The 11,833-nt window shown below is 47.9% G+C and overlaps 1 protein-coding gene across 1 annotated transcript; it reads right to left on the reverse strand.

The window, feature by feature from the left end:
- Positions 1-2,850: 2,850 nt before the first annotated feature.
- Positions 2,851-11,609, reverse strand: LOC135818605 (uncharacterized). Its single transcript, XM_065331990.1, has 2 exons — positions 10,877-11,609; positions 2,851-8,746 (listed from the first exon to the last, which is right to left on the reverse strand). Exons 1-2 carry the CDS (start codon positions 10,935-10,937, stop codon positions 5,241-5,243), a joined length of 3,567 nt encoding a protein of 1,188 aa, XP_065188062.1. The 5' UTR covers positions 10,938-11,609; the 3' UTR covers positions 2,851-5,240.
- Positions 11,610-11,833: the final 224 nt, after the last annotated feature.

An 11,833-nucleotide genomic window follows, 5' to 3' on the forward strand; every position in this document is an offset into this window, starting at 1 on the left:
TATAGTCACATGACCAGTGCATGGTTACATCATCAAGAGTACACACAGCTACACTGCACTCGTGTGTGTATATGTGTACGGTCTGTCTGAATATCTATAGTCACATGACCAGTGCATGGTTACATCATCAAGAGTACACACAGCTGCACTGTGGGGTGCTCAAGAACGGTTGGGTTATGTGAAAAACGGACATGCAGGCTGGAATTTCACCCTGGCACAGCATACCAATGTATAGACAGTAACTCAACTGTGCATAAACCATAGTACATGAAAATAGGAATGCTCTAGGCTACTACCAGGCTGACCCCCCAGTTCTTTCTAACCCAACAGTACAGTGTAAGTTTGACATCATCTACATGCAGTAGATATCCGCAAAGTTACATGGTGCAATGTACTATGTGTACTGGGGGTAATAAAATAATGACCTCTCTGGAATGGTGCGCTGTACTGGGGGTAATAATGCCCTCTCTGGAATGGTGCACTCTATTGGGGGGTAATACTGCCCTCTCTGGAATGGTGCCCGGGGTGCAGTGCAGACCGTGACTGAATGCTTGAGATCAAGGAAATACATTACAGCTGTATCATGTGTGATGAGGTGATGCAGCATGGCCGCGGTGCAGTGTGGACTGAGAGCAATGGAGTTTCCGCGCGTCTCATCACACCAAGACTAGATAAACTCTTCGTCACAGTCATTAGGAGCAGGAGAGTGCCGGCTACAGCTGATCAAGCGTACCACCAGCAACAATGAATGTATTTCATTAAATGCTGGCATTGGTGTCAACATTGACAAACACGTACATCAGCAATCGACTATCAGAGCAGAAGCAGAAGATCAGTGAACACCACCAGTATAATTTAACTGTATATACATATCTATAAGACTATTGTACAGTGTACTCAGCACTTGCTGGTGACAATAACCACATCAACAAAACCAACAGAAGAATCGTGACGGAGAGCTACGTAGTGTGCAACAGTATGAACAGAAGTATTGTCTGCAACATCAGCAGTTGCACTACCAGTAACATCATGTATTCTTGTGTGTATACTTGACTGTGAGGAATCATATCCGTAAATCCTAGAATAAGCAGAAAACTGATCATTGAACTGTTTCTTCAGCAGAGTCATGCATGCCACACAATACAATCATTGAAAACAGTACCCACACAAATTACATTCTACTCAAGTGAATTCAATACTCAGTGTGATGTGTGCTGCACGCCCACACACACATACAAGCACGCACGCACGCGCGCACACACACACACACACACACACACACACACACACACACACACACTCACACACACACACACACACACCTTGACCTTGACCTTGATCTTGCCCATTGCGTACGCAATGATAGCGAATGTCGGAAAGTTCAAGTGAGAACACGAGCGCAGAACTTGGCATGTCGTTTCAGATCTCCTGGTCGACGAAATGGGCGTCCACAGACACATAGAAGAGGATCAGGAGCGGGCCGTGGCGGTGGGGTGCTACTCGCAACTTGTCTCCAACCGGGACGATCTTGGCAACTCTCAAGCCAGGTGGTCACGCCGAGGTCCGCCAGGTCAGTCGACACCACATATCGCCACCTCTTCTTCGGGCCGTGACGAGGACGGGGGGCAGGCAGCTCGCCAAACAGCAATTGATTCGGTGTGCCAGCACACACACACACACATACACACACACACACACACACACACACACACACACACACACACACACACACACACACACACACATCATTCTGGAAGTTGTGCAATCATTGACTGTTGGTTGGTAGATCAAACTTGAACATTACGTCAGCTCTGTCCTTGCCTACTCCTTCAGCAACGGCTGGAAGTGATAGAAAGTTTTTAAAGAAGACATTATACATGCATGCACACACACACACACACACACACACACACACACACACACACACACACACACACACACACACACACACACACACACACACACACACACACACACACACACACACACACACACACACACACACACACACACACACACACACACACACATCATTCTGGAAGTTGTGCAATCATTGACTGTTGGTTGGTAGATCAAACTTGAACAATACATCAGCTCTGTCCTTGCCTACTCCTTCAGCAACGGCTGGAAGTGATAGAAAGTTTTTAAAGAAGACATTATACATGCATGCACACACACACGCACGCGCACGCGCGCACGCACGCACGCACGCGCGCGCACGCACACACACACACACACACACACACACGCACACACACACACACGATGCACACAAAGATGCATGCACAACCACACGTACGCACACACACACACACACACATGCACACAAATCGCACAAAAATGTTGGCCTCCTGGAAAGACAGGCAGTTCGTAGGCAGTACGGTCATTCTCGTATTCAAATTCAACACACAAAGAAATGACCTGCATATAGAAAATAGAAAAGAAAAATGACCAAGGAACTACAAGTTACGCTATGATATCCACTAACACCACCATTAACCCAGGCCCACGTGTAAACACCCAGGTCTCCGGGCATACCTCTGCATATGCACATGCGCAAGCGCATACGCACGCACACACACACACATTCATGTACACAAACATAATTGCAGACACTCCAACGCCCCGTCTGTGCGTACAACGACGTACTCGCGCACGCACTCACAAGCGATCAGCACATAAGTTGGGAGTTGCCATGACTTCATTTTGATTACTTCAGCAAAGTGATGATAGACCAGTTCCAAGACAACAAACGATAATATTTGCGTCATATCATCACATTCGGTCGTCAGTAATTCACACTGCCCACCGGCGGCAGACGCACGAACCGCCCACCATCATAATTATTGTATGTGTGTGGTGTGACGCCTCATGCCAGGCAGTTGTGTGAGTTCTTGGCGTCGGTGGTCGTTTGTTTGCCCTCGCTGGGCAGTATGAGGTCGGCCCTAGCGGGCAGTATGCTTTTGCCCTTGGTGGGCAGGTTGTCGGCCTCGATGGCTGTTCGTTTGCTCAATAGGCAGTATGATTGAGCCCTCGGTGGGCAGTATATAATCGGCCCACGGTGGGCAGCATTCTTTGGCCCTCGGTGGGTACTAGGCTTTATCCCTTGGCGGGAAGTTTGCTGTAGCCCTCGGGGACAGGCTATTGACCTTGACGGCCGTTGTGCACCCTCGGTTGGGTGGTATGCTTTAGCATTCAGTAGGCAGGTTTCAGGCCTCGGCGGCCGTTCGTGCGCCCTCGGTTGGGCTATAATCAAGCGCCCTCGGTGGTGCTATGATCATGCGCCTTCGGTCGGGCTATAATCATGCGCCCTCGGTCGGGCTATAATGCGCTCTCGGTCGGGCTATAATCATGCGCCCTCGGTTGGGCTATAATCATGCGCTCTCGGTCGGGCTATAATCATGCGCCCTCGGTCGGGCTTTAATCATGCGCTCTCGGTCGGGCTATAATCATGCGCTCTCGGTCGGGCTATAATCATGCGCTCTCGATCGGGCTATAATCATGCGCTCTCGGTCGGGCTATAATCATGCGCTCTCGGTCGGGCTATAATCATGTGCTCTCGGTCGGGCTATAATCATGCGCTCTCGGTCGGGCTATAATCATGCACTCTCGGTCGGGCTATAATCATGCGCTCTCGATCGGGCTATAATCATGCGCCCTCAGTCGGGCTATACTCTTCTCTCGCGCCCTCAGTTGGGCAGTATGCTTTAACCCTGGATGGGTAAGCTGTAGGCCTGGGCAGCCGTTCATACGCCCGCAGCGGGCATGTTTCTGGCCATGTCTGCCATTTGTGCGCCCTCGGTGGGCAGTATGCTAACGGTCCACAGCAGGCAGGATTACTTAGCCCTCAGTGGCTTGGCTGTTGACCTCCCCAGCCGCTCATGTCAATGGCCCACGGTGGGCAGCTGCAGGCTAGCCCTCGGTGGCCAAGAACTCACACAACTGCCTGGCATGAGGCGTCACACCACACACATACAATATGATGGTGGGCCATTCGTGCGTCTGCCGCCGGTGGGCGGTGCGAATTACTGACGACCGAATGTGATGATATGACGCAAATATTATCGTCGCTGTCTTGGAACTGGTCTATCATCACATACTATTATATTTAATACATTTAATCAAAATGAAGTCATGGCAACCCCCAAACCTATGTGTTGATTGCTTGTGAGTGTGTGCGCGAGTACACCGTTGTACGCACAGACGGAGTGTCTGCTATTATGTGTATGTACATGAATGTGTGTGTGTGTGTGTGTGTGTGTGCGTGCGTGCGTGCGTGCGTGTGTGTGTGTGTGTGCGTGTGACCTGACTTGCGTGTGTACCCGTGGGCCTGGGTTAAAAGCTAAAACTGCATTTTGACACATGAAGAAATCAACTGCAAAGGAACGCTCCTTCACATCCCGACAATTCAAGAGCTTGAAGAAGACACGTCTTCCGATATGACACCATAACACTAACAGGATGTCTGTACAATTTTGCCAGCTTGTAAATCGTGCAGGGATAGTCACGTGACACACACTCACAGCAATATGCCAATATTGCGCATGTGCCAGGGCTAACTAGACTTTGCTGTGCAAAGCCTACATGTTACTGAACAATCAGCTCATGCGATAACATTGCACGACACTGACCGACGCTACTGGCATTCTACAACTAACTGGCTAAAGCGCGATGCACAATATCACTTATGCGACGCGATGAGCGACGAGCAATGCGATCGAAATGTTTTTCTGCAAAATTTTGAATCGAACCTCCGTCGCAGGTCTCATCGCGGAAAGTTGAGCCTAGTTCAACTTCTGCGACAAGCGACGAGCGATGCGCATCACTTTCTACACGGCGGGCGCACATGACAGCTCGCGTACAGTTTTGGACTGTGCATGCCCTGCAACGATGTGCCGTGCATTGTGCATCGAAGACTCTTCGTGCGATTCGAAAAAAGACTTTCGCTCGACGCTCATCGCATCGCAGAATTGATATTGTGCATCGCGCTTTACTGCTCCCTGATACAGACCAGCTGAGGTGGACCGGAAAGTTTGCTGCAGACTTTATGGTACTGGTCAAGTACACACATCTGTAGATTGAGAGTCTGGCTAGGGTGACTAGTGTAGTGTCTGTCTGATCATCATTATTCATCAACAAACAGGTGTACCCGTATTTCATACACTGATCAACACTGTACATCTACTACTGTACAACACATACCTGGGAATATGCTGATGTTGTGCAACGTCTTCCTGTAATCAATCCGAGATGAACTCCAGGACAGTAGAGTTGCCATAACGTAGCACGGAATTGTACAATGGAGGTCGAAGCTTGTCCATAGAGCATGGGTTCCCGTACAAGTGTACACCCTCCATTCCCATGATGCCTGGTGACTGCAGCATGGCTTGAATGCTATCATCGGTGATCTTGCACCACTCGAGGCCGATCAATCTCAAGCTTGTGTTCTTCCTCATCATATCCACCAGGGCATGCACTGTGGCATCATCAATCTCATTGTTTGCCATATCCATCCATTCAATACGCGCATGGTGATGGAGAGAGTGTAGGATACTTGCACCAACTTCATCACTCATGCCCGTCTTGGCAAATGAAATGAAGCGCAGCCGGTGGAATCCAGAAAGAAGCTGGCATAGCAGTTTGAAATCAGCATGACTGGGCTGTATATCATGAAACACTGGGTTGTAAAACAGAGACAATGCACTGACATGTGACTGTGGTGATGTCACTGCTTGTAGTACACTCGCAACACCAGATAGCTGTATCCTATTCCTGGTCAGACGAAGGTATTTCAGCACTGTGTTGTGAGCAAGGCCAGATGTTGCCAGAGCAGTTGCTCCAGCATCGGTGATATTACTCTCTGCTATGTCCAGTAGGTCTAGGTGAGTGTTGGTTGCAAGGTACTGACCAAGTGATGACATCATGGAGTCATCAACCTTACCAGGTAGGCGACCGCCACCGCATAGACTGACCAGATGATCAATTGACTGAGTCTCTACTGAAGTACCAGTAGCATAGCGGCTGCCAATGTCGATTACGTCACCACCACATTGATTAGACGTAGCCACTTCCTGTAGAAGACGGATTGTTACACCAGTGCCGTTCAGATAAACCCTGCATGGTGGTAGTGTTGTGCTGACACTCCCAGTGTGCTCACGACTGCGACGCGCTTGCAGAAAGTCAACCACACTAGCGGCTAGCTCATCAGTCAGTCTGTTGTTGGCAAACAAGAGATGCTGTATGGTATCATGAGAATGGAGACTGGATAGTACACATGACACGTCACTGTTGGAGAGTGAGTTGTCATGCAGCCATAGTCTGGCAAGGCGTGGTAACTTTGTGACCAGTGTTGCCAGGTCAGATCCACATCCACTATCCAGTCTGCACCATGCCAGTGATAGATCTGTGAGATGATCACACGGAGCCAAGTTGCTCACAAATGCTGCCAAACCATCATTGCCAAGTACTGTAGTCCTTGCATTCAGGTACGTTAGACTTGGGTGTTTTACACATCCAGCAAGTGCTGCTCCATCTGCAGATCCACTGGTCAACCTTGTGCTGCTAATGTCAAGAACCTGGAGGGTACGCCGTGTTGATCTAGACAGTGTGCTTGATATGCTTGCCAATGGTGCTGCAGTGAGATCGGCACCAAACAAAGTCACCTTGACGCATTTATCCAGTTGATCAGACAGCAAAATGACACTGTCACTTGACAGATTACAACCGTCGAGATCCAGAGACTTTACATGGTCTACAAGCTCCAAAACAGTATGTAAGGCCATCACATCAACAACTTCAAGGTGGATTCCACTAACATCAATTCCATCACTGGCCAGGAGGTTGGCTGACATAGCATAGCAGCTATGTGTGACTATGTCAGTGTCCTGATTGGGATTTCCCTGAGTGCGGTTATGTTGGAGTGAAATGCGGTTTTCCATCAAACATCTCATCATGAACAGAAGCATCTTCTTCTTGCTCTTGACAGTATGATCACTGATGCTGTTTTCAGACTGTAGAGCCAACAATGATGCAAATAGAATGTCTGGCTTTAGTGCTCCAAAGACAAACTGCCAGAAGACAAGTGTGTTCAAGTCTGTGCCGACAGTGTTGATGCAGCTGCGGATGATGTCTACGCACGAGTCAGAAGAAATGATGCATCTCGATGCACACCACTCTTGCAGTGTCAAGTGAGTCAAGGACACAGTCTGAGTGGAACCGACGAACGACGGATGCATACCAGGGTTGAGCAGTAAGCCGAGATCTTGACAAATGGACTGGTGGAGGGTTGACAGCGTGGATGTAAACGTAGCCATGCCCCTTTGATATGTTGCAAGACACATCGTGTAGAGATTGTGCAATGCCTTGACTAGCTCCACAGCATGGTGATCACACTCCTCATCATTGTTGCTTGTCTCCTTCACATAGCGCTCCAAATGATGTTCTATTACCACGGGGATACTGACAAGATCACCACAACTGAAGTGCCCGCCACCACTGCAGTGACTGATGACGTCATGTGCAAGCCGTACTTGACCAAACTTCCTTCCTCGCCGCTTTTCCAGCTTTGCGACTGAGGAGCGTAAGTAGTGGTCGTAGAAAAGTGTCACACTGGAGGGTAGAGAGTTGTTGATGGGATATTGCTGAACGAGCAGAGCACATAGGAGTGGAGATTGTCGAATGGCTTCCTTCAGTAGACAGTTGTTCCGTTGGGAAAGCTCTTCCATACACTTCTTGGCAACCTCCTCTCCGAGCTGTCGTGAGCAGTACGCAAAGAGCTGGTCTGTCGAGAAGCCGAGAAGTCGGAAACGTAAGCGGAAATTCTGGATATGGTGATACGCTTCATCACACGGTCGGCTAGTTGCGACTACAATAGCATCAGGTAGTAGTGAATGGTTACTGCTGCTGCTCCTCAATATTACAGCTTCGGCTGCTGATCCTTTGCCAAACCCACCACTGCCAAGTTCGTCGATGCCATCAATAACGATCAATACCTGGTCAGAATGCTCTGTAAGGTACCTTAGCAAGGTAGATTGCTCCGGTTTACTGATGCCCAACTTGTCCAAACCAAGAAATACAAACCAATCAGTCGACTGTGTACGTGTCAAATCACGGCATGGCACGTAGAAAATGAATTCAATCTTTGCCAGATTTCCAGTCGTTGTCTCCATGATGTCGGCAATGACTCGTTTGCTCAGTGTTGTCTTTCCCTGCCCAGCGTTCCCAATTACGATGCAACTTTCCAGAATGTCTTCGTCAACTGTGTCATCACCACCACCAACACCAGCACCACTTTTGCCAGCGCTAGTTACACCTTCATAATAATGGGGATCAGACAAGAGCTGCTTAGCGCTGGACAGAACAAACTGCCTTCCTCCTTCCACTTTGTCACTCTTATCTTGTTTAGCTCCTGGGATAGCAACGCCTGGTGTACGGTCAGATATTGGCTGTCTTCCAGTGACACGGCGAGTTGCAGCTTGTTGCGCACGATACGTCAGCTGCAGAGCATCTTTCTCCGTCAGAGCCTGCATGGGCACGAAGCAATCCTTGACATCGCCGGACAAGCAAGTTAGATCTGAATGATCAGCGGTCGTCTTGCACAGATGTGTATTCACTCTGTGCAGATGTTGTTTAAGACGTTGAATGTGCCCACCATTGTCTGCTCCAGCATCATTCATTGCCAGTGTATTACGTGTCACTGTGCCATCGTTAGCTGTGTTGCTGGCTGCAGGCGTAGTAGCAACATGAACTGTGGTGAAACACAGGACAGGAAAGAGGAAAAAGAACAAATTGTTTGATGGTATATCATTGTACAGATGTACTGTGATGATATGTTGACAAGTATATTCCTAAATGTAGATAGTGTGTGTGTGTGTGTGTGTGTATATGTGTGTGTGTGTGTGTGTGCGTGCGTGTGTGTGTGTTTATGTGTGTGTGTGTGTGTGTGTGTGTGTGTGTGTGTGAACTACTGATTGTACCGTACATATACATACACACATGGTTAAAGCGGGATTCACAGAAGCTTTTTTGCAATGCGACACGCAATGCGACAGCTGCGAAACCGGGAAATCCCCAAATCGCAGCCATCTCGCAGCCCATTCAACTGCCGCAACTGGGTCATTGCAGAAGTTGAGCTTGGGTCAACTTTGGCGATGCGACAAGCGATTTGGCATACGATTTTGACCTTTTCTACAGCAAAGTTGTACAAAGGTTCAAGAGTTGCCTATAAATTTGTACAAGTTGTACCAAACTGCGCGATTACCATGGTGACGTACCCAACTGCATTGAACTTCGCGCCAAATCAGCAAGGCATCGTCGCATCGCTGACTTCTTTTGTGACTGGTATTTCGCGAGTTCGCATCGCACGCGTCCATCGCAGATCGAGTCGCATCGCGTATCGCATCGCAAAAAAGCTTCTGTGAATCTTGCTTAAGAACTGCACAGGAGGTGAAGTACAAAAGAAACAAAACACATGAAAAATGTGGATTGCCGCTTCGTGTTGCTTTTCATTGGATAATGATTTTAAAGTTTGTATGACTGGTTGACACTCCACAGCTGCATTTCACAAAGTCAAACACAATAGACAGGGCAGGGCTTTTCGTGAAATGCAACTGTTCTCCATGTTCTGTGTGGAGCGTTGTCGTGCTCAGGCATGCACTGCCGAAAATGTAGCAAAGCTGCTAGATTCTGGTTTGGTGGGAGGTGCGAAATGCATCTAGGATTCTCGTTATAGATCAAGGTTGAAATTTTATCGTGAACGTCTTATTTTGTATTGTGTTTCGGCATGTGGGTCTGGGTGGGCGTCCGATCATGGTGAACCACGGTCTGCCTGGTGGGCTGGAGGGGTGGAGGGATCATGCGCTTATTTGTATCGGTTTGCCTTTGTGGGTGTTGTGGTTTCTGGGTGTTGATGGTGGTCACATGTGTGTCACAGTAGGTGTCTGACGGTTTTTTTTTACGGTTTTGCAAGCGGATGTACTAAATGTTTCCGGTGTAATTATGGTGTTATCCCTGTGGTTGTCAGGGTGGATCCCTGGGGCTATTCAGGGTAGCGCCGTGTGATTTTTTCTTTAATGTCTTTTTGCGTATTGGTAACCGATTTGTTTGTGTGGTATCTGGTGTCTTCACTGATTAATCGCTCCTGTTTCTGTAGACGTGTTCTTCCTTGCTATTATTCCATTCCTGTCTTCTTCACATTTTTGGGCTTCAATTTATTTGCTTTCATCCTCAGGAGAGGATGTCTTTTTTCGGTGGGGGATAGTGTTGTACATGCTGCTGAATCGTGGTACACGCTGCTGAATCGTGGTACATGCTGCTGAATCGTGGTACACGCTGCTGAATCGTGGTACATGCTGCTGAATCGTGGTACATGGTACACGCTGCTGAATCGTGGTACACGCTGCTGCGCTTTTGCAACAGGTGTACTCACATGCATTACAGTCACCCGCTCTGCACACACTTCTCGCACTGGTCCCCATTGGGACAGCATTGTATCGCTGACCCGTGCACCTTTTGTGCTGATGAGCGCACCACTTTTGCCCTGATGAGTGCACCACTTTCCTGGATAATATTCACTTGTCAGTTGTCAGTTGTCATACGTCAGTTGCCCAGACGTCTCCTTAGAGAAAGAACAAAGTATTCTCTCCAACTAAACAACTGGCCTTCTGTTGTGTATCGCGGTCGCAAGAGGGGTATAGTTCACTTTTAGCTAGACGACACTTTGGTGTAATGAGTTTAAATCTGCTGGTAAGGTACAAAACTAAAATTTCCCTTGACAGCAGAAGTTTGGTTGATGGCAATGTTTAAATTGGGCATATTCAGACTGTTAATGATACATCCACAACCCTGAAACCCTCCCCATTCTACACATATCAATTACCTGTCTCGGAAGAGGATGTCTTGGCCGTTGGTCGCTGGTCAACGGGCAACAGGAGAAGCATTTCTTGGTACTTTTCATTGTACAGTGGACCCAAGTCATGGATTGCATTGCAGAGTAGTTTATAAGCAGCTGTGCCTCCAGGACGAATAAGACTGATGATGTGAGAATTATGCTTTTCCTTTCCTTCGTACTTCTCCAGACGCAGCAATGTCTCAATTTCCGTTATACTTATGAACACGCATTTGCCCTGCACAGCATGTCGAAACCTCGTTGTATCAATTTCACAGATCCAGGGTAGGATATTAGCAATGAACCTGGGATCACCAAATGGTTCATCTAAAGAATACGAAAAGACAAAAAACCAAATATACAGGAATGACTAACTAATCGAAACAGCATTGACAGATAATCATTAGTAATTTTGAGACAGTATCCTGGACAACCAATCACCATGACAACTGGGTCATGTTTGGACACATCAACATCATGTAGCCTCCTGCACCCCACACCCTTCCTTAGCACAGTCAAGCTCCACTGATGTGGAGCTACCTCCCCGTAAAACTGTACTTTAAGCAGGGAGAAGGTGTTTTCTTGCAGGTTCACAAAGTGAACCATTTGATGGATTTCTTGTATACGGACGGCAGTCACAATCAGTCAAATGACAAGTCAAGTCGGCAGGAAAACAGCGGCTCAAAGGTTGTAAGCAACAAACATTCCATAATGGGTTTGGTTCTCTACAAGGTATCTGCTTTCTATAGCAAGTCTGTTGTCTATAGGAGTTTTGTTTCTTGTTTGCTCTTGTAATCACATGTAACCAAAGGCTTGTTGCTAAGATACTGCACATTCAATTATGGTGGACTGCTGGTCTGACTTACTGTTAGACATTTTGAAGTACTTTCAGGACGATGATAAACTGGTTATTGTAGCACGGTTCATACACTCTTCACTGCAGTCATG

The sequence above is a fragment of the Sycon ciliatum genome, chromosome 5 (assembly GCF_964019385.1).
Source record: "Sycon ciliatum chromosome 5, ocSycCili1.1, whole genome shotgun sequence".
Classification (NCBI taxonomy): domain Eukaryota; kingdom Metazoa; phylum Porifera; class Calcarea; order Leucosolenida; family Sycettidae; genus Sycon; species Sycon ciliatum.